The 19,546-nt window shown below is 43.9% G+C and overlaps 1 protein-coding gene across 1 annotated transcript; it reads left to right on the top strand.

Annotated features, from left to right (window-relative positions):
• The first annotated feature begins 10,005 nt into the window (after positions 1 to 10,005).
• Positions 10,006 to 12,592, top strand: LOC125515607. Its single transcript, XM_048681107.1, has 2 exons — positions 10,006 to 10,688; positions 11,426 to 12,592. The coding sequence occupies exons 1-2, from the start codon at positions 10,144 to 10,146 to the stop codon at positions 12,144 to 12,146; spliced, it is 1,266 nt and encodes a 421-aa protein (XP_048537064.1). The 5' UTR covers positions 10,006 to 10,143; the 3' UTR covers positions 12,147 to 12,592.
• Positions 12,593 to 19,546: the final 6,954 nt, after the last annotated feature.

Here is a 19,546-nt window from a genome sequence, read left to right as displayed (position 1 = left end):
GTAAGCAAGTAAAGAAGACAGCCGCTCCGTCTGTTCGGCCGGCGTCTAGCAGTACAGCCAGAGGCGGGAGGACATACAGATTCGGTCCTTCTCTAAAAACTCCAGAGAAGTTACCATAGGAGAGGACCCCGGAGGAGAACGCGAAGATCGCGCGAACCGAAGTGGCTGACTGGTTTCAAGGGTTGAAAGCAAAGAGACATCCACCTCCGGAGAAGAAGGTAGATCCGGTGAAAGTGAAGCGCACTCTCGCTGCCCTGGCAAAACCACCCAAGTCTCCGCTGAAAGGCAACTATGAGCTCATTACTGGAAAGACATGGGCCAAAGCGGAGCGGTCGGGAAGTACAGTCAGTGATCAAAGGATGAAAGAACGACGAGCAGCTGGGAAACAAATTGCCCAGCTCGGCGAACAAGGTCAATCGTGCCCCCCGCTCAAGGTGCCTAGCGACATCGTCGATCTGAGGATCGTGCCAAGTTATAACAATCTTGAAGATTACCTGCCCGACGATGTACATTATGATCCCATGGACGTGAAGATACACAGATACGAGTACGGGAAGCCTCTCGTCAAAGATGAAAAATCTCTAACAATGATGATGCGAAGATTGCATGATTGGTACTTGAAAATCTGCAGAGAGTCTGGGGGGAGGAGTACTTTGTATGTGAGAGTTAAAAAGGAGCATGACCTCGTTGGAATTGATCTGTTGCCTATTCCATTTGAGGAGTTCTATCAGTTTTTCAATCAATTGGCCCTCGATAAAGCAACGGTCACCTGCTACTGTCTGTAAGTACTACTACTTCTATCATTAAGTCTCTCTATATAGCTCAGCTCTTTCATTGCATGTATTTATAATTATCCTCACTATATTAATTATGCAGATTAAAGATCGCCGAATTGAAGAAAAGACAAGTCGGTGATATTGGGTTCATTAACACATATCTCATAGATACAACTCAGGTTAAATTTCATGCCACAGAAACCGAGGCCAACTTGCTACGATCATTAAAAATAAATGAACACAAAGATATAATACTCTTTCCTTACAACTTGAAGTGAGTGTTACTGTCTTGTGCATATTCGGTTTCCCTTATATATTAGTCCAGGTTATAGTAATGTAATTGATGATTTATGCATGCGTGCGCAGGTACCACTATATTCTCCTAGAGATTAGGCTTGAGCAGGGAGTAGTTACTGTCTTGGACTCTAAACGAAAAGATCCCCATGAGTATGCGGACATGACTCAAATACTCCAAAAGTAAGTTAAATCGATCATTATCCACCATATCAGCAACTTTGTTCATTTCTGATATCAAGTAATTGTTTTCTTTGTCCGGCAGGGTTTGGAGAAAATTCACCAGAAAAGCTCCGGGACTGCCGAAGGAGCTGCAATTTAGACACCCGAAAGTAAGTACTATAGTAGCATGTTCCGCGCATCTCCTAGTGATTCAAGCGCTAGTTTCATCAATACCATTTGGCATTCTTGCTTATCTGTTTGATTGACCTCTATTTCTTGTAAAGTGATTGTGGCAGGAACAAGGGAATGATTTCTGTGGATACTATGTCTGCGAGTCCATCCGCCACACGACCTGTGAGCGGGGCTACTCTGACGAACAATATGAAGTGCGTAAATAACAATATTCACAATTTTATTTTATTACCATCATTTGTGTTGAGTTTCATTCATTCATATATATATGTATTGACCCCCTTCTTCAAATTAGATGTTTCGGATGCGGAATGAACTCCTAGCACCAGATCGCATGCGAGCAATTCAAGAGAAATTGGCGGCATTCTTTCTTGACCACGTGATCGCTGAAGACGGAGAATACTATGTGGACCATGCGTCCGTAATTTAGGAGATTATATTTGTAAGAGATAATTATTGTATATATGTAGCCGGTAGTGTCGGATAGATATACGAGAACTTGTTGTTCGACCAATCTCTCGGAGAAGGAGAGGTGGTCGATATCACTTCTCTCTGTATGCATATATGTTCACGACGATCTTCTGTTTCCTTCGTTTGCTTACTAGCTAGCTAGCGTGTCTAGTCCTCTCTATACGTATGTATAGTACGTAGTGTCGACCAAGCACGGACATAAGAGAGGACACTTCTCTCTATTAATTAGCTAGCTAACACAATATATGAAATACCTAAATTAACCCCCCAAAACCCCCCAACCCCCCCCCCCCTTAAAAAAACAAAAACCCCAGCCACAGAAATGCTGACGCGTGGATGCCTATTGGTTCCGGTTGGTGCCACCAACCGGGACCAAAGACCCTCCTGCCTGGGCTCAGCGCGCAGGCCACGTGGAGGCCCATCTGTCCCGGTTCTGGTTAGAACCGGGACTAAAGGGTCAGGGCATTAGTAACGATCCTTTAGTCCCGGTTCAAGAACCGGGACAAAAGGCCCATACAAACCGGGACAATAGGCCCGTTTTCTACTAGTGATATGAAGTTTTAGCTGCACCCAATGCATGGATCAGCGATGCGAGGAGTAACAAGGCGAAGAAATTGAGGAGGGAGTGCCAGAAGCTGGCCTCGACTGTTTGATGAGGTTTCATGGCACATAATGACTTCCTATATATTATGCTTAGAGGAAATACTAGTGTGGAGGCTAACTGGCGTCTAGAGTGAAGGACATGAGTAGAAGCATGACATCATATGGGGGCATGGACATGATAGTTGAGGACAATCCCAAGAGGACACCAGCTCACCGGAGAAAGAGAGAAGGGGTAGGAGGACAATGACACAATGCAACAAGTGGAGATAGAGAGAGATATTGTACATGAAAAGTGGTGATGACGTGTGTCGCAACTACTGTGCTATAGTAGTATACATCTTAACATATGACCATCTAATTTTTTTTTCAACTTCGAAGGGTACTGCTATATCCATTACCAGTCAAACTAATTATTTGTGATCTTTCTTCATGTCTCATGCTGTCCTCTCTTGACCTACCATTGAGGGCAAGGAAATTTACTTGACAACCATAAATATGTGATAGTGGGTTTTGTCCCGTAGTCCATCTCCAAGACCATGAGTGATAGTGGGTTTGCTACAGGGGCTTTGACCGCATCCTTCTCTTTCTTGCCTCTCCCCTCTCTCATACTTTGATTTTGGTTCATAAATGAAAAACAAGATGAGCCTGGTTCGAGCAAAACAACAATTGAACAACTAAAAATGTCAAAATTCACCCTAGCATACATTAGTGACCAAATTGAAATGTTCTCTTTTGGTTGTGCGCCTATGTATTGTTGAAAACCTTACCACAAAAGGCTCTTTCTATCCACTTGAGAGTGTAGTTGCCCAACAATATAACAAACAAAAAGATCTCCCTGTCCCACCACTAACATCAATGACACCCATGGGGCCAGACATCTTGCACAGAAACGCTCATGGTGTTAAGCTCATTCCTACAGAGGAGGACCAGTGTGGCAACATGTGCCCACCGACGATCATGATCTCACAAAAAAGATCCCACGGTGACTGTCGGTGTCAAAATCGGCGGATCTCGGGTAGGGGGTCCCGAACTGTGCGTCTAGGATCGATGGTAATAGGAGGCAGGGGACACGTAGTTTTACCCAGGTTCGGGCCCTCTTGATGGAGGTAAAACCCTACGTCCTGCTTGATTAATATTGATGATATGGGTAGTACAAGAGTTGATCTACCACGAGATCGTAGAGGCTAAACCCTAGAAGCTAGCCTATGGTGTGATTGTATGTATACATTGTATATCTATCGACTAGCCTGGCCTCGGTTTATATAATGCACCGGAGGCCTAGGATAACAAGAGTCCTAGCCGAATACGCCGGTGGGGAGAAGTCCTTGTCTTGATCGCCAAGTCTTGTGGAATCTTCCTTGTATGCGGTAGCCGTCCGAACTGGCCCATCAGTATACGGCCACGGGGGTCCTCGGCCCAATCTAATAGATCGGGAGACGACGTGGTGAGTACCCCCTAGTCCAGGACACCGTCAGTAGCTCCCTGAACCGGTCTTCAAGTTAGGGACGCTCCTCGATTCTTCCGAACTGTTCTTCATCTTCGGTCGCCGGTCTTGAAAACTGGTTCAACAAATCTTCTTTATCTTCGATCTTGGGGATCGCCGAAATGCATTCGACGAGTTTACACGTCGGGTATCCGAGGAGCCCCTTTAAGTTTCCAGCCTTTATCAATGCCTTGTTTATTTTTATGCCACACCTCGGGTTTGAAGTTGTTCCCAGGAGGCAGGGTCCTCTTGCGTCCGAGCTCCAACGCCGGACTGCATTCGAGGTATCTTTTGCAGCCGAGCACCAACGCCAGACCGCTTCCCAGCTCTAGCGCCGGAATGTATCCGAGCTCCAACGCCGGACTATGTATCCGAGCTCCAACGCCGGACTGTATATCCGAGCTCCAACGCCGAAATATATCCGAGCTCCAACGCCGGACTGTGTCCAGGCTCCAATGCCGGACTATATCCGAGGTGTCATATCACCTTGGTTCAAAAAAGTTGAAGGAGTTTAGCCGAGCTTAATGCCGGAAATGCCCTCTATGGAGCCAGCCACTAGCGCCCGAGCTTTATGCCGGAAATGCCCTCTATGGAGCCAGCCACTAGCGCCCGAGCTTTATGCCGGACTGCTTCCGAGGTGGTGCACCACCCCGACTATGGGCCGATATTTTGTCAATATTTTTTATTGGTGCAATTTATTCTCTACCGAGATATATAGCCAGTAGCCCTCAAGGTGTGTATCGGTCTAAAACCCGAGATGCACATGAAGGATGACATAAGACCGCTGATCCCGGTAGCCGCTGAGACCCAGGTTGATTTGCAAAATCGGCCTGAGGATCAAGTCCTAGCTCGGCAGAATACTTCGGGACACAAAAGCGGCGTGCTCAGTCCTCAAGACTCAGGTTGGGTGCGGCCGACCAACCTGAGGATCAAAATCTCCTCGGAAACTATATTGCACATAAAATTTTCTACATTGGACAAGCAATGCAGTAGCCCCCGAGACACTGGTCGGGTGGCAACACCAGATCAGGGGATCGATGTGCCCCTTTAATATTTGTAAATAATAAGCCCGAAGCCTAGTAGCCCCCGAGCCTTAATGCGGGCACGGGTGGCCGAATTAAGGATCAATATCCATAGTAAAATCACAAATTATGTGTAATGACTCTATGTATCCAAGTACTTTACGTCATTAATGCTCGGATCCGCATTGTACAAAACTTTGTTGACCGACCATCGGCTGCCACCTCCTTGGCCAGTAGCCGAGGAGTGTTTGTCCTACTTTATAAAGCCTTTATGAGGGCAAAGATTTATGACAAACAAGGCAATCTGGCCACACAGTTTTATACACAAAGGTACGCAGAGAGTTATATTACTGTTTAACAGAAGAAATGTATTCCAAAGAAAATAGTCCCGCTATTGGTTCCTTTCTTTGGGTTGTCATGCTAAGCATGATCATGAAACCTCAGCTCGAATGTAAGAGCAAAATATCGAGGATTTAGTTTGGGAGGCCAGTTAATAGCCCCCGGTAGTGTTCGGCGACAGTCGAGGTCAAGCCGTAAACACTTCGGCCAATGTTATGAATGGCCCATCATTTAACATACTCATCGGATCGCTGACCAGTTTACGCTTATTGTGAAAGTCAGTTTTCGGTTTCTCCACTGAGGTGCTTAACCATGTGAGCTGGAAGCACAATCGCAGCGGTTCTCCCTTTGCACGCCTAGCCGAACAAAACGGAACGTAGGAAGCAAGTGCAGGAGCCGAGCAACCCAACTATTGATCGAAGACACAATTCGAAACCGATGCATATATAGCAATATCTGAGAATGTTTTTGCCGAATCCCTAAAGGTGTCCGACGTTGCACTGCGAGACTAATGCTGGAAAAGCACAAATAGTTTAAAAGTGCCAAAAAGCTTGGAAAACCAAGAAACATCAGTAAAAACATGACGTCCGAACAAGATCAAGTGTTCGGTGCCAATCCGAAAATTGGTCTTAGAAAAAAGAAGTGCTTCTGTCGTCCTTTAACATGACACATCCTATCTCAAGACTTCGAGCGGGTCAGCCTACGGCTTCAACCTCCTATCCCGAGGGCGGAGTACTTCTCATTAGGCCAGTTTAGCAAACTAAACTCTAGCGGCTTTGAGAGAGAAATTAGGCTCCCCAGCTAGTGACCGCACACTCGCGTCGAAAAAAGGAGTGATAAATAATAATAATAGAACTTTGCAACGACTGAGAAGAAGAACACTTATTATAAAACGGCTCAAATAAACTTAAGAGCCCCCAAGTGACTTGGGTAGAAGAATGATTGCATGTACCGAAGTACTTATATCATATCTATGTTCAACCGAACTTTAAACGCGTCTTAACCGACCGTCGGCTTCTCCCTCTTCGGTTAAGGACCGAAAAGTGTTATGTACTCCATCGGTCGAGAATATCGACGGTGTTTCCAATAACCAGGCAATCAGGCTATAAGGCTATAACAGACACAGCACGCTCAGGGAACTTATGATATATTACTGCGAAGAGTAAGAAGCATCTTCGAAGAAAATAGTACCCCCACCGATACCTTTCTTCGGTGCTCATTGTTATTATGAGACTTGTGCAATAGATTTTTTGTACTCATGAGTTCCGTTGTGTGCCTACCATCATTGAATAACTATAAGAGCGCTAGCTTTCGGCTTCACCCAGTCTGAGGTCCGGCTCGGGTGACCCGATCGTGACAATCGCAGAGGTGCTCCCTTTACTCCCTAGCCGAACAATCGGGAACGTAGGGGTAAACACAGGAGCGAGGCAACCCAGCTTGCAAATCGCTTAAGTCAATGTGGTGCATATTGTGGCGTAATACACGAACAAGGAACGAAGCCGTACAAGTATAATCATATGCAACAGGAAAAGCTTCATAAAGGCAGCCCCCAAGTAAACGGGGTATTTGAATTTATGCGTCACAAACAAAGTTTGGACAAGGAAATTTTTTAGAAGCAACTTTTTTCCAAAAAAGTATAATGCTTGGTCGAACCGAACGCAAGTTAGAAATTAAAGCTTTGAGCATGAAAGCGACTTAGCTGGTTAATGTGTTCGATATTGATGACGCGGTCCGAGCTTGATGCGGGGCAAGGTTCCATCCCTCAAGCCGGTCTTGAGGTGGCGGAGCGGAGAGCTTGACACGCCGAAGTGGTGACATAGCACGATCAATGCAGACCGGCATAGTGACGCCGAAGTCTCCGGATCATTTTCCTGTGCACAAAAAATAGTGCAAACCGGAGATAATAGTAATAATGATAATTAAAAAAATCGTTGCATAATAAATAATTTATGCAAAGTGAGTAATAAAAGAAATATGGCCTGGCGCCGAAGTCAAGTCGATGCAGGGTGTTAGCGTGATGCGGTAAAGGCGTGGCAAAGCCTGAATTCGCAGGTCGGTCCGAGCTCCGAGTACGGCGTTCGCCGGACTATGTACGGAAACTGACCGAACCACCATGCGACTGTCGTTAATGCAGCCACCATTTGATAGACCTGTGTACATATGACGGACAAACCAGAGTAATAATTCCTTGGAAAAAATGAACCCAAACAAGCAAAAAATACTGGGATTAATAGCACCTGGTTTATTTGTTGTAGCAATCTGAAGGAAGGTGATTCCTAAAATTGGGACCCGCTCCGCACACCCATTGCCTGATGGGCGATAAAACGACGGCATGGCAATGCTGGTAAAGGTTGACTCGCCGAGGCAAAGCCCTCGGCCCAGCTAACGTGACGGAGCTGGTCGGCTAGTGACGCCGAAGTGTCCGGAGTAGGTTGATGAAGAGATGGCGAAGCCCCCGGTCCAGCCGAGATGTCAAAGCCTCGATGTCAGCCGATGAGTCGAAGTAGGCCGATGTGATGGACACTAGCTTGAAGAAGCAATAGTGCGGCCATGTCGATGCAGGTCATGACGTGGTCGATGCCGGCTTGATAAAGCGACCGTGCGGCGATGCCGGTATGCCCGCTCCGTGTAATCCGTGGGGCGGCGATGTTGGTGATGATTTATCCTTCGCGATGCCGGGCTCTTGTTCGGCTTGCCGAGATGATGATCCGAAGAAGTTGAGCTCGGCTCAACAAAGTAACGCCGTGTCTAGCGCAGGTCGGCAGCCGTGGAGTAATATTGCCGGACTGGTTTGATACCAGCATGATGTTGAAGATCATGTTCAAAAGATCTTACAGTTAGTGGGATGTGTTCGGGAACAAAATACAATACCCCATACAAAACTTCCTTCAAAAGGGATGTCCGAAATCCTGTTCATAAAAAAGATGAACTCGGGTCGGATTCGTTTTCGCGCAGAAAACAGATCCGAAAAGTGATGCACTAATCGGAAGGTTCCCGGAGTTTGGACGATCGGATCAAGCCGAAATTTTGAGAGGTGGTAGATATAGGAATTCCGCAGCCGATCAACGGTTGGATCTTCCAAAGGACGTCCGAACTAGAAGCTGGACACCACGCCCTAAACTCATCCAAATTCCCGTCCAGATTTGACAGGGCTCCGGTATATCGTGGATTGCCAGAGATTCCTCCATCGAAACTCGACGAAATTTTCCAGGGTTGTTGTAGACTCAATTCCACGCAATTCCACCAAAGCGATCGTCAAAGCGATACTCGAGGAGGTGGTGGTGGTAGATACGAGTTCGCTGTCCAGAAAAACAGCATGGTTGCTTGAGGGCAATGTTGACGTTGAGCCCCCGAGCTCCATAAATGATTCCTCCGTGATCTTGATAGAGATCGGAGTTGATGTTTGATGAAGGCCCTCGTCCGGACATGGTGATCCGAACACAGGGCGCAATTTTTGGTCGAACCAAGGTGACCAGTCGAGCTGGTGACGAAGATGCCGAAGTCGCAGTTGATCTGCAGGCGAGCCATCGATCCTTTTGTCGATCACGCAGCGGAACTCTCAATGAAAGCACCAATGTCGGTGTCAAAACCGGCGGATCTCGGGTAGGGGGTCCCGAACTGTGCGTCTAGGATCGATGGTAACAGGAGGCAGGGGACACGAAGTTTTACCCAGGTTCGGGCCCTCTTGATGGAGGTAAAACCCTACGTCCTGCTTGATTAATATTGATGATATGGGTAGTACAAGAGTTGATCTACCACGAGATCGTAGAGGCTAAACCCTAGAAGCTAGCCTATGATATGATTGTATGTATACATTGTATATCTATCGACTAGCCTGGCCTCGGTTTATATAATGCATCGGAGGCCTAGGATAACAAGGGTCCTAGCCGAATACGCCGGTGGGGAGAAGTCCTTGTCTTGATCGCCAAGTCTTGTGGAATCTTCCTTGTATGCGGTAGCCGTCCGAACTGGCCCATGAGTATACGACCACGGGGGTCCTCGGCCCAATCTAATAGATCGGGAGACGACGTGGTGAGTACCCCCTAGTCCAGGACACCGTCAGTGACACTTTCGGCTTCGATGTGGGGATGGTTTTGCTCGTCTTGCTTGCACCTTCTTCTCCAAGTTGATGGTCCATACTCGGGTCATCGCCGGCATCTGATGGCAATGTAATGACTTCTCGACCATAGTTACAATGACTCGTTGGCTCGAGGACACATGTAGATGCAACATTTATCTAGGCTCACAACACGATATTGGCTTGTACAAGTCAGATATGAGGACGGAATTCTCCTTGAACCAGTTTGTAAATATTATTTTTGCAAGGAGAATTCTCCTTCACAAAGAAAAAAGTTGCATACACTCAAAATTCTATACTTATGTGATCTCTAATTCCCGCCTTTAAACTGGGAGGGGGTTACGCCTTAGTCGTGCACTAACTACAATTGGAGTCGTGCAAAAAAAAATTAGAAAGTTCAAATGTAAAGCAGAAAATGAAAATTACCGAATTGGAATGCATACCCAAAAATAAGAAACTAGCTAGAACAAGACAAACATTTTACCTCACTTTGGTCCAACACGTTTCTCTTTTTTGAATGTTTCAACACGTTTCTCTATTGCTGGCAACCTCTTCTCTATGCCAAAGGTTGTCTATCCACATCCTCCAGAGAGTGGAGTAGCAAGTGGGCAACTGGTGGCCCAGCCGCCCAGCAGCTAAACAAAACAGACAACTTTGGCATCATCCTCCGGCCCTGCCCCGCCCCCGATCTCTCCCCACCCGCCGGCGACGACCGCGACACCCATGGCGTCACGCACCACCTTCGCCGACGCGCTGGCAGCCGCGCGCCCGTACCTGCGGGGCGAGGAGGACCAGTGCGGCGACCCGGCCCTGCCGGCCCTCACCGCCGTGCTGCGCGCCGCGGGCGCCGGCGAGTGCTGGCACAAGCACGGCACCTTCCTCGCCCACCTGCTCGAGGTCTACCGGATCCTGCGCCTCTGGGGCGCGCCCGACGCCGTCGCGCGCTGCGGCCTCTACCACTCCGCCTACTCCAACTCCTACGTCAACCTCGCCATCTTCGAGCCCGACGTCGGCCGCGCCCGCGTCGCCGCCGTCGTCGGGGACGAGGCGGAGCGGCTCGTACACCTCTTCTGCGTCGTCCCGCGCCAGCAGCTCGTCCACGACGACCTGCTCTTCCACTACGACGATGGTGAGCTCGTCGCCGACCTGGCCCGCTCCGAGGAGTCCCTCCGGGACGCCCGCCGCGGCGTGTTCAACGACGACGAGCCCTGGCGCCGCAAGATCCAGCGCCTCCTCCCCGCCGACGGAATCACCGTCAAGCACATCAGGTGTGTGCGTGTTCTGTTGCTTGCCTGAAGGAAATCAGTGCTCAGGTTCAGATAACTGAATTAGACACTGTTCTGTAGTGTTTCTTGGAAAATACAGTATATACTACTCCCTCCGTAAACTAATATAAGAGCATTTGGATCACTATTTTAGTTATCTAAACGCTCTTATATTAGTTTACAGAGGGAGTAGTACTTAACTTGAGCGAGATGATAGATTAAAAATTGAGGATCAAGTACTCTTGTTTCATTGATCATTACAAGTTGTAAGATTCAGGATTAGGCATTCATGCAGTGTTTATCAAAATTCAGGATTAGGAAAATTTTGTATCTCACAACTTTGTTACAGGAAAATTATACAGTTAAAAACCTCACTCATGTTGCTGTGAGAGAAAAACTTCGTTATGCCAAATTTGCAAGATTATGTGGCATCTTGCCAAGATATGTTAAATTTGAATAAAAAAAATCTGTTCTGAAGTTGGAAGCCGAGTGAAGCAAAAGGGCAATTGCCATGCAAACTAGTAGCCGCACCTTAATCCGAACCCAATAAGAATTTTGATAGTTCTAAAAAAAGTGAGAATTTTGATTTCAGAAAAGGCGGTACTGCTTCTGCTGTGCAAAAGGGATTTGCTAAGCAAACGAGCTAGTCTCTGCACCTTATCCAAACTGAATGAGAATTTGGAGTTCAGAAAAGATTGCTCTGCTTCTACTGTGCACCTAATGTAAATCGTTACGTGCAGGACTGGTGAGGATGTGGCTCTCTCTAGGCGGGTAGCGGCGACATTCCTCATGATGACAATGGCAGACTTCAGCGACCAGCTTTTTGACTGGCAGGACCGCCTCTTTGACAACGCCAACGGCCGCCTTGAGTACCGAGGCAACACCTGGACGTCACTGTGGCCTGGCACAGGCAAGCCCGGCCTTTGGACCACGTCCATCTCCCGCATGGGTGTGCTCTACAGCCTAATTGTTCGCGAGGAGGAGATATACATAGCTCACCGAGCACACACCACCGGCAAGGAAGGCGACGACTCTGCCACACGCGACGAGGACATCGCCCTGGTGATCCCTCCGGTGTTCGATGGCTTCACGAAGGTCCTGGACGCCGACGACCAGAAGGCGGCGCGAGACCTCTACTGGGAGGCGGTGTGCAGCGACGAGGAGGCGACGGACCGGTCCAAAGTGGAGGAGCTGCTCCGGCAGAGCGTCGCCAAGAACCCGTTCGTGGGGGAGCCACGGCTGGTGCTTGCGCAGATGTGCCTGAACGCGGAGATGTACGAGGAGGCACAGGAGCAGGCGGAGGAAGGGCTGAAGCTGCTGCTGGAGTGGGGGAGCAGCTGGGACAAGAGGATGCCATGGGAGGGGTGGGTGTCCTGGGGCAGAGCCATGCTGACAAAGGCCAAGGAAAAGGATTGGCCCCATACCTCCTTCGGCATCCTCAGCCTAGGCCTGGTCAAGTAGCCGCTGTCCGTCCATGTTACGGTTGTCTCGGCAACATATGATACGATTAGCACGAAAGGTATGGAATGATCTACCTGCAATAATCAAATAAGTGACTTCACAGACACTATTACACGACGATGGATCATCGTTTTCCCTGTGAAAAAAAGAGAGACACAATTGTGATTACCCTATAGATATTGTGTTCATGTCTGTACAGTAGTCTTAAGGAAATGCTTTGGATGTTCTGACGTTCAGTATTCTCCCTGCCATTTGAAGGGATCAAAACATGAATGTTGACTCTGTCCTTGTTATGGTCTTGGCGGCATAGGGTTAGCACGAAAGGTATGAAATGATATACCTGCATCAGTTGAATAAATGATTTCACAGGCATTAAGATCGATTTGCCATTTTCCTTGTAAAAATATACAATTGTGATGATCGTATACACAGTGTATTGATGTTTATGCACAAGTCTTGATAGTTTTTCTTTATTACATTATCAACACCCTACAAGTTAGAAGGCCAAAACGTGAGGGTGTTCACATTAACTGTACTGTATGAAGACCAAATCAAGGAGGATAGACAAATGTCCTACAACTTGATTTATAAGATTTTTTGAGATATGATTGGATGTCATTATTTATGCACCAAAAGATATGGCATACTAAATTATATGGACAGCGTAAATGCTTGCTGCATATTTACTGTGGAATTATCTTCACTGATGGATAACATCTCCATAGTTTGTAGCTGCAAAGCAGCAATATTAATGCGTCAGAAACTCGGAATACTCAACATCTTGGCTGGCAGTTCTTAGTGAGACACTCATGAACCACTGCAATTTAATGATGCATCAACACTGAGGTCTAACTATTTTCTGTCAGATAAAGCAATAAACCCTCATCTCAATCAATACAAACAAAACTACCATTGCCTGAGTATTTTTTGCACTAAACTGACACTGAAAACTTGTAGCAGCGGCAGAATCCCTGAAGGCAAGTCAGGCATTTTTCACATGGTCTGATCAACGGACAGCTCCCTCCCCGTGTGAGTTGAACTCTAAGCATCTGTGTGTGCTTAACTCAGATAACGTTTTTCTCCGACTCATCATTTAGTTTTGTAAAATCTCGCCTACGTTAAAAATATATGAAATTTTGTCTTATGTCCTTTCTTTTGTCCTACCTGACTCCACCTCCGCTTCTGGTTTTCCAATTTTCCCAGCGCACAACAAATTATCTGGCAGATACCAAAGTACTCCCTCCGTAAACAAATATAAGAGCGTTTAGATCACTAAAGTAGTAATCTAAACACTCTTATATTTCTTTACAGAGGGAGTACTATATAATTTGGACATATCTTTTTAATAATTGATTTTATTAATGTTTGATACAGTTAACTGAATTAAGACATACTCCCTCCATCCCAAAATAAGTCTCTCAACTTAGGGAGTATATCGTACCTAGATTTAGTTATATTTGTATAACATGTCATTGATGGTTCATAAGATTCCACTATATTGTGAACCTAGCCGGCCGCTAAGCCGGATCCAGGATGATCTTTCCTAAAGCCAACGACAGACGCCATCACCTTGCTCTCACCTCCGGCTTCCAAGCACTGAATCCAGAGGGATCCGACCTGAAACCGTAGACGCACACAGCCTCCAGAACTTGCTATACGTACAGTCAAAGGCTAGGACGTTGTATATAAGTTTTCAACTGCAACCCATAGCAAATTAAAGCCATCAGTTGAAATAATGGAGCCAAAGGCTAGCACGATGGTCGATCAAATAATGTATATGATGTGTATATACCCTATAGAGAAAAAAATTTTACCCCTCCATGAGTGTGTGTGGGAGCAACGAGACCTATTCTACGAATGGTGCCGCTGGTGGTCATCCGATTTGACGACAACATCATGCTTGTGTTTCACCACTAGTATGTCTTGCTACACAGTCTGCACTTGAACCATATGTCATCTAGGTGCTTGTTTGAATTACACAAGGATCATGAATCTCTATATGTGTTAGGGTATGTGTCATTGAATGATAGCCCCCTCTCTACCGAAATACTTATAGTTGGTGGAAACTAGTACAAGTTCCCCGCTACAAGTATTGCAGTACAGAGGGAATACAAGTTATTAACATGAATCTGAAACTGATCTTAGCATATAAAGTCAAAATGTATTGTCGAGATACATAGCCAAAAACATTAAGTGACAATAGTAAGACAAGAATGAATGATTCATAATTTTTTTTTGTGTGTGTGTGTCTATATATATATATATATATATATATATATATATATATATATATATATATATATATATAGGACGACAGTTTGGGACACTTAGGTGCCCAGGCTCCTCGCCTAGATACCGTTGGATCACACTAGTTTTTGTTAATAAGATGTGTTTAAATTTTGCATGCATACCTGCATTACTACTTTCCTATTTGTTTGCATGGCATTACTGTTGCGGGAAGTAATAATGGTTTTCTAATTAATACGTGTCATTATTTATCCCTTCTTAATAGGAAATTGTAATTATTTATTTATCATAATTTTTGGCATGCATGATAGATGCAAGATAAATTAATTAGAAAAATACTACGCAATATTTTTTACCACATTAATTTTTGGCATGCATGATAGATGCAAGATAAATTAATTAGAAAAATACTACGCAACATTTTTACCACATACACCAACACGTACACATTTTCATCGAGTATAACACCAACACATATTTATTCTCGTTGGGTATAACACCAACACGTACATATTTTTATTAGGTATAACAGCAACATGTGCATATTTTTATTAGGTATGTACTCGTTAACTGATATCGCGGTCTAATAAAATGTATATGTGGGTTTCTCGGGTACATTTACCACTTATTAAAAGGTGTGAAATTTATGGTTATATTCAAATAAAATTTACATCGAGTTATATATATTTATGTGAATATTTTCATTGGGTATAACATCAATGCGTACATACTCATGTGTATATTAACATCGAGGTATGTATATTCATGTGTATATTCACATTAAGGTATGTATATGTATGTGTATATTTCTATTGAATATAACACCAACACGTACTTATTAAAATCTATGACATTTATGTGTATATTTTTATTGAGTATAAAACTAAACGTACATATTTTCATTAGGTATAATACCCACTAACTGGTATCATGGTCAAAAAACATGTACACATGGTTTTCTCTTTGTTACATGTGTGTATATACGCATTCAAGTGTGAGTGTTCAGATTATTTTTGTTTTGGAAAGAAATCATTGACTATTTAGGTTACTAGTGCATGCAAACAAAATATGGAAAGCCATTAATTGTCAATTGTATGCCATGCACTATTGAATATGAGTTACCATAACAGGCCAGGCACCTAGGCGTCCTAAACAATTTACATATATATATATATATATGTATGTATATATATATATAGGTAAAATAACTGGGACACCTAGGTGCCCAGGCACCTAGGACATCAGCCGTTCGATCAACTCATCATCCAATCAATGCTTATCGGGTTTACAAATGCCCGTACCCGTTAAAACCATTATTCAGTCACGATTCTCACCTTCCAAGTATATTACATGCGCATGAATTAGGACCTTCCATAATATTTCTCATTACTCTGTTGCCATATAATTTGATTGTTTCCAAAAATACAGATGCACTTGAATTTGAATGTTTCCCAAAAATAAAGACCCATGCTTGCCATAATTTGGCCGAGGAATAAAAGTTGGACAAAATCAATTACCGAAAAAACGGGCCCAGGCACTTGCCATAATTTGGCCGACGAATTAAAGTTGGACGAAATCGGGTCACCAGCTCGCATTTTACATACATGTACGTGATTCAGTCTCCCTCATTCATCTTCTACATGAGCATACCCCTGTGATTTCTCCTATCCTTGGTTCGTCTTCTCCATGCATGAGTATACCCAGGTCATCATCAATCAATCGTGCTTCTTCTACACGACGAGCATACCCAAGTGATCTGGATCCTTCCATCATTTTATCTTGGCCGTGGTAGCCGTTGTCACCGTCGCGGTAACCGATTGTTTTCTTTTCCAACTGTAGGTATATCCATGCTGAGATTACAAAAGTGTGCTACTGGAAGAAGAAAGAAATTACCGGGGTTAGTCGTGGCAAGATGGTTGCCTGTGCAGACCACGATGATGATGATTTCATGGAGCTATTAATATATGTCTCGTTTTTTCTCACATGCCTAGGATGATCAGACTATTTCAATATATCGCACTATTGTCCCTCATTTTTACCATTGTGTTCAAGGCTTTCTTCCGTTCATCAATTTGGATACTTTATGCATGCCTTTTGATCCTGAGTTCATTTTTTGTGGTTCTTTTCAAATAGATCAACACGAAGAATGTTCTGCAGCACATTGAGCCACCACACTTGTTAAAAGATGTTGTGGTTGACCGGGAAGGCTTTGTGTGACAACGCAAGGACTAAAATAACATGCAAGAGAACAACAAGGAGATACCTGTGATTTATTAAATTTGTTTCTCTTTGTGGATCTTGTATGTGTGCTTACAAACACAGTAGCAAATTCCTTCTTATTTCATGTAAATTGGAATGTAATACCTCTTTTTTGTGAATGATTGGAATGTAATTCGGTTGTGTATATGCATGGCCAAATTAAAAAGATACATGAGAATCAAATAGTATGGTTGCTTTTTTTGTTGAAACTCTAATTCTTGGTAGAAGCTCAGCAATACACGTATGTACATGCTTAAGAAAAAAAGATGCATATTAATTAGGACATATGGTATTGTGAGTATGTACACACTGAACCCACGTTTATCAGCCTGATTATGTCACGGTACCTTGCACTTTCATTGGTATAGAATACCCACATTTCCGCGCCATTGTTATAGATGCACAGGAATCTAATACCCACATTTCAATATCATAGCCGAGGTATCTATTTCTGTCCGACAGAATATTTCTATAGTTACAGAGCTAAGGTATTTTAAGTATATACCCATTGAAATTAAAACCGTCCTCACTGTATTGCGAGTACATATTCTATCTATACATGATTACCGGAGATATGATATACCTAGTCAGTAAATGATTTCTAGGTATGCATTTATACCCACAAATCCATGATACTTGCGGAAACCTAAGACCTACATGTAGTTTTGTAGTGTTTAGTCACCCAACATGAAATGATAATCCATCTATACATGATGACATGTAGTATGTGAAATCACAAATAAGTAAATAAAAAAGGTATGTGTATATACGCGGGTTATTTGCGGGTCTATAAACTTGGAAATTTAGGAGTTACTAAGTGACATTTGTAATTTTATTTGGTCTGTGAAATTTATGAGCTAGTCACGTTCACTAAATTATTACCATTTCTTTAATTTGGATAATAATGGCAAAAGAAAAAGTCTTCATATACCTAAACACATCCACGTCTAAAAATGAAGGTACACGAATTTTAGACTGTGCTAAAACAAACGTTGCCATGCAAGACTGTCTTCATTTGCTTTGCCTATGTGAAAATGTTGTCATGCATGGCTTAATAATCAATCTTATGTATCAACTACCCATAACTAAGAATTGATGGACATCTAGTTAATATAGAAAGATACACACATAAATTAATGGACACATAAACGTGTGACAAGGTACAACTTTTTCTGAAAAATGATACGTACAAGTTTAACCAAGTATCCTAAATAACACCCCAGCAAAAAATAGAGTATCCTAAATAATAAAAAGCGCAATACCTGTCTGAGTGTGTGTGTGTGTGTGCGTGTGGGTGTGCATGTGCGTGTGCGTGTGCGTGTGCGTGTGGGTGTGGGTGTGGATACAGTTATCATGAATTAGATCTTGAGAGAAAACAAAAAAAACTTTGGAAGCATACTTTAAATCACGTTCACAACTAAATCATGTTCACAAATAAAGGTGACCCATTCTACACTTTTTTTTGCATACCCCCATCGGCAAGATTCCACTGAGTATATTGTTTCCCTAATATACCTAACGCTAAATCGCTCCCCCTTTTACTACTTTTTTCGGGATGATGTAAAATAATGAGTAATTTTTTTCACGAACCGACAATTGATGACACATATAAATTTGGCTGCTTTAATCCTTTCCATAAAAGGAACGCCATGACTAAACAATTGGAAGGTAATAAAGTCACATACACGGGTATGATTCTTCCCCATATGAAGGTATGCATGCGTTTTCTTTTGGAATGTTCTTGATTGGCGTACGTAGGTATGAAGCAGCAACAAAACTAAGGCAAGTTTTTCATATCAATGGAGGTATCATTGCCAAACATAGCCCTATTTGTTAACGGGTTAAACCCAGTAGTTCGCCAGCCATCTCAACAACAAAACCATGATACGATCCAACGGCATCTAGGCAAGGTGTCTGGGCACCTAGGTGTCCCAAACAGCCGTCCTATATATATATGTCACAACCATGGTTTTGGGTACCGCCCGAGAAAAACGGATACCGGGCGGTTACCGCGTTTCTCGCCGCCCCATGAGATATACCAATCCCGAGCAAAAAATACCGAAATTTTTGAATAATTTGAATTTGAACGCTAAAGGTCTAATAAATCAGCTTCGTTTCTCATTTGAGGCAACGCCCTTATTTTGGCGCAGTAAAAAAATGACAGTCCAGAGAATCAAACTCGTGACCTCAACACAGCTAACTGCGCACGTAGTTCAGTTACCACTGAGCTACTACCTCTCTTCTGACTCTCATCAGTTCATGGATTTATTATATCTAAGTTAAAATTGTTTGAATTCAAAATTCAATTGTAAATTTCGTTCGAAATTTGTTCGGTATTTCTCAGTAACCGTGGTTACCGGGAATATCGCCCACCCACGAGAAAATTTGCCTATTTGGGATCCAAAACCTTGGTCACAACACAATATTGCAACCATCCTATAGATTGATAATGACTATTTTAACGAGGCGGGTATGCCTCTACATCAGCTGTGACTTTGTATACTACAACTATTCTTATAATCTGTAGGGTTCAATTTACTTTAATATCTCATATATACTAAGCGGAAGTTGCCATCCTAGACTACTCTTGGTTGCCTAGAAATCCGGAGGGAGAACCCACATGCCACCTGGAGCACGAGCAACTACATATGATCTGATCTTCCACATGGCATCATCACTCTTAGGAAATAAATGACGACGATTATCTTCCAACCATGTGGAGCACACCATATCATCAGTAATGTAGATGCAACTTCTCTGTAACCCACCGTGTCCAACAGATGGCACATGTACAGCCTTGGACCATGTTTTCCCTAAAAAAATGGCATAGTCACCCAAACTCATTACCTCCTCCCACTTGTAAGCGTACTCTGCCGTCGTCGATTCATCAACAA

The sequence above is a fragment of the Triticum urartu genome, chromosome 6 (genome assembly GCF_003073215.2).
Source record: "Triticum urartu cultivar G1812 chromosome 6, Tu2.1, whole genome shotgun sequence".
NCBI lineage: Eukaryota > Viridiplantae > Streptophyta > Magnoliopsida > Poales > Poaceae > Triticum > Triticum urartu.
This window is presented reverse-complemented; position numbering and strand designations above follow the sequence as displayed.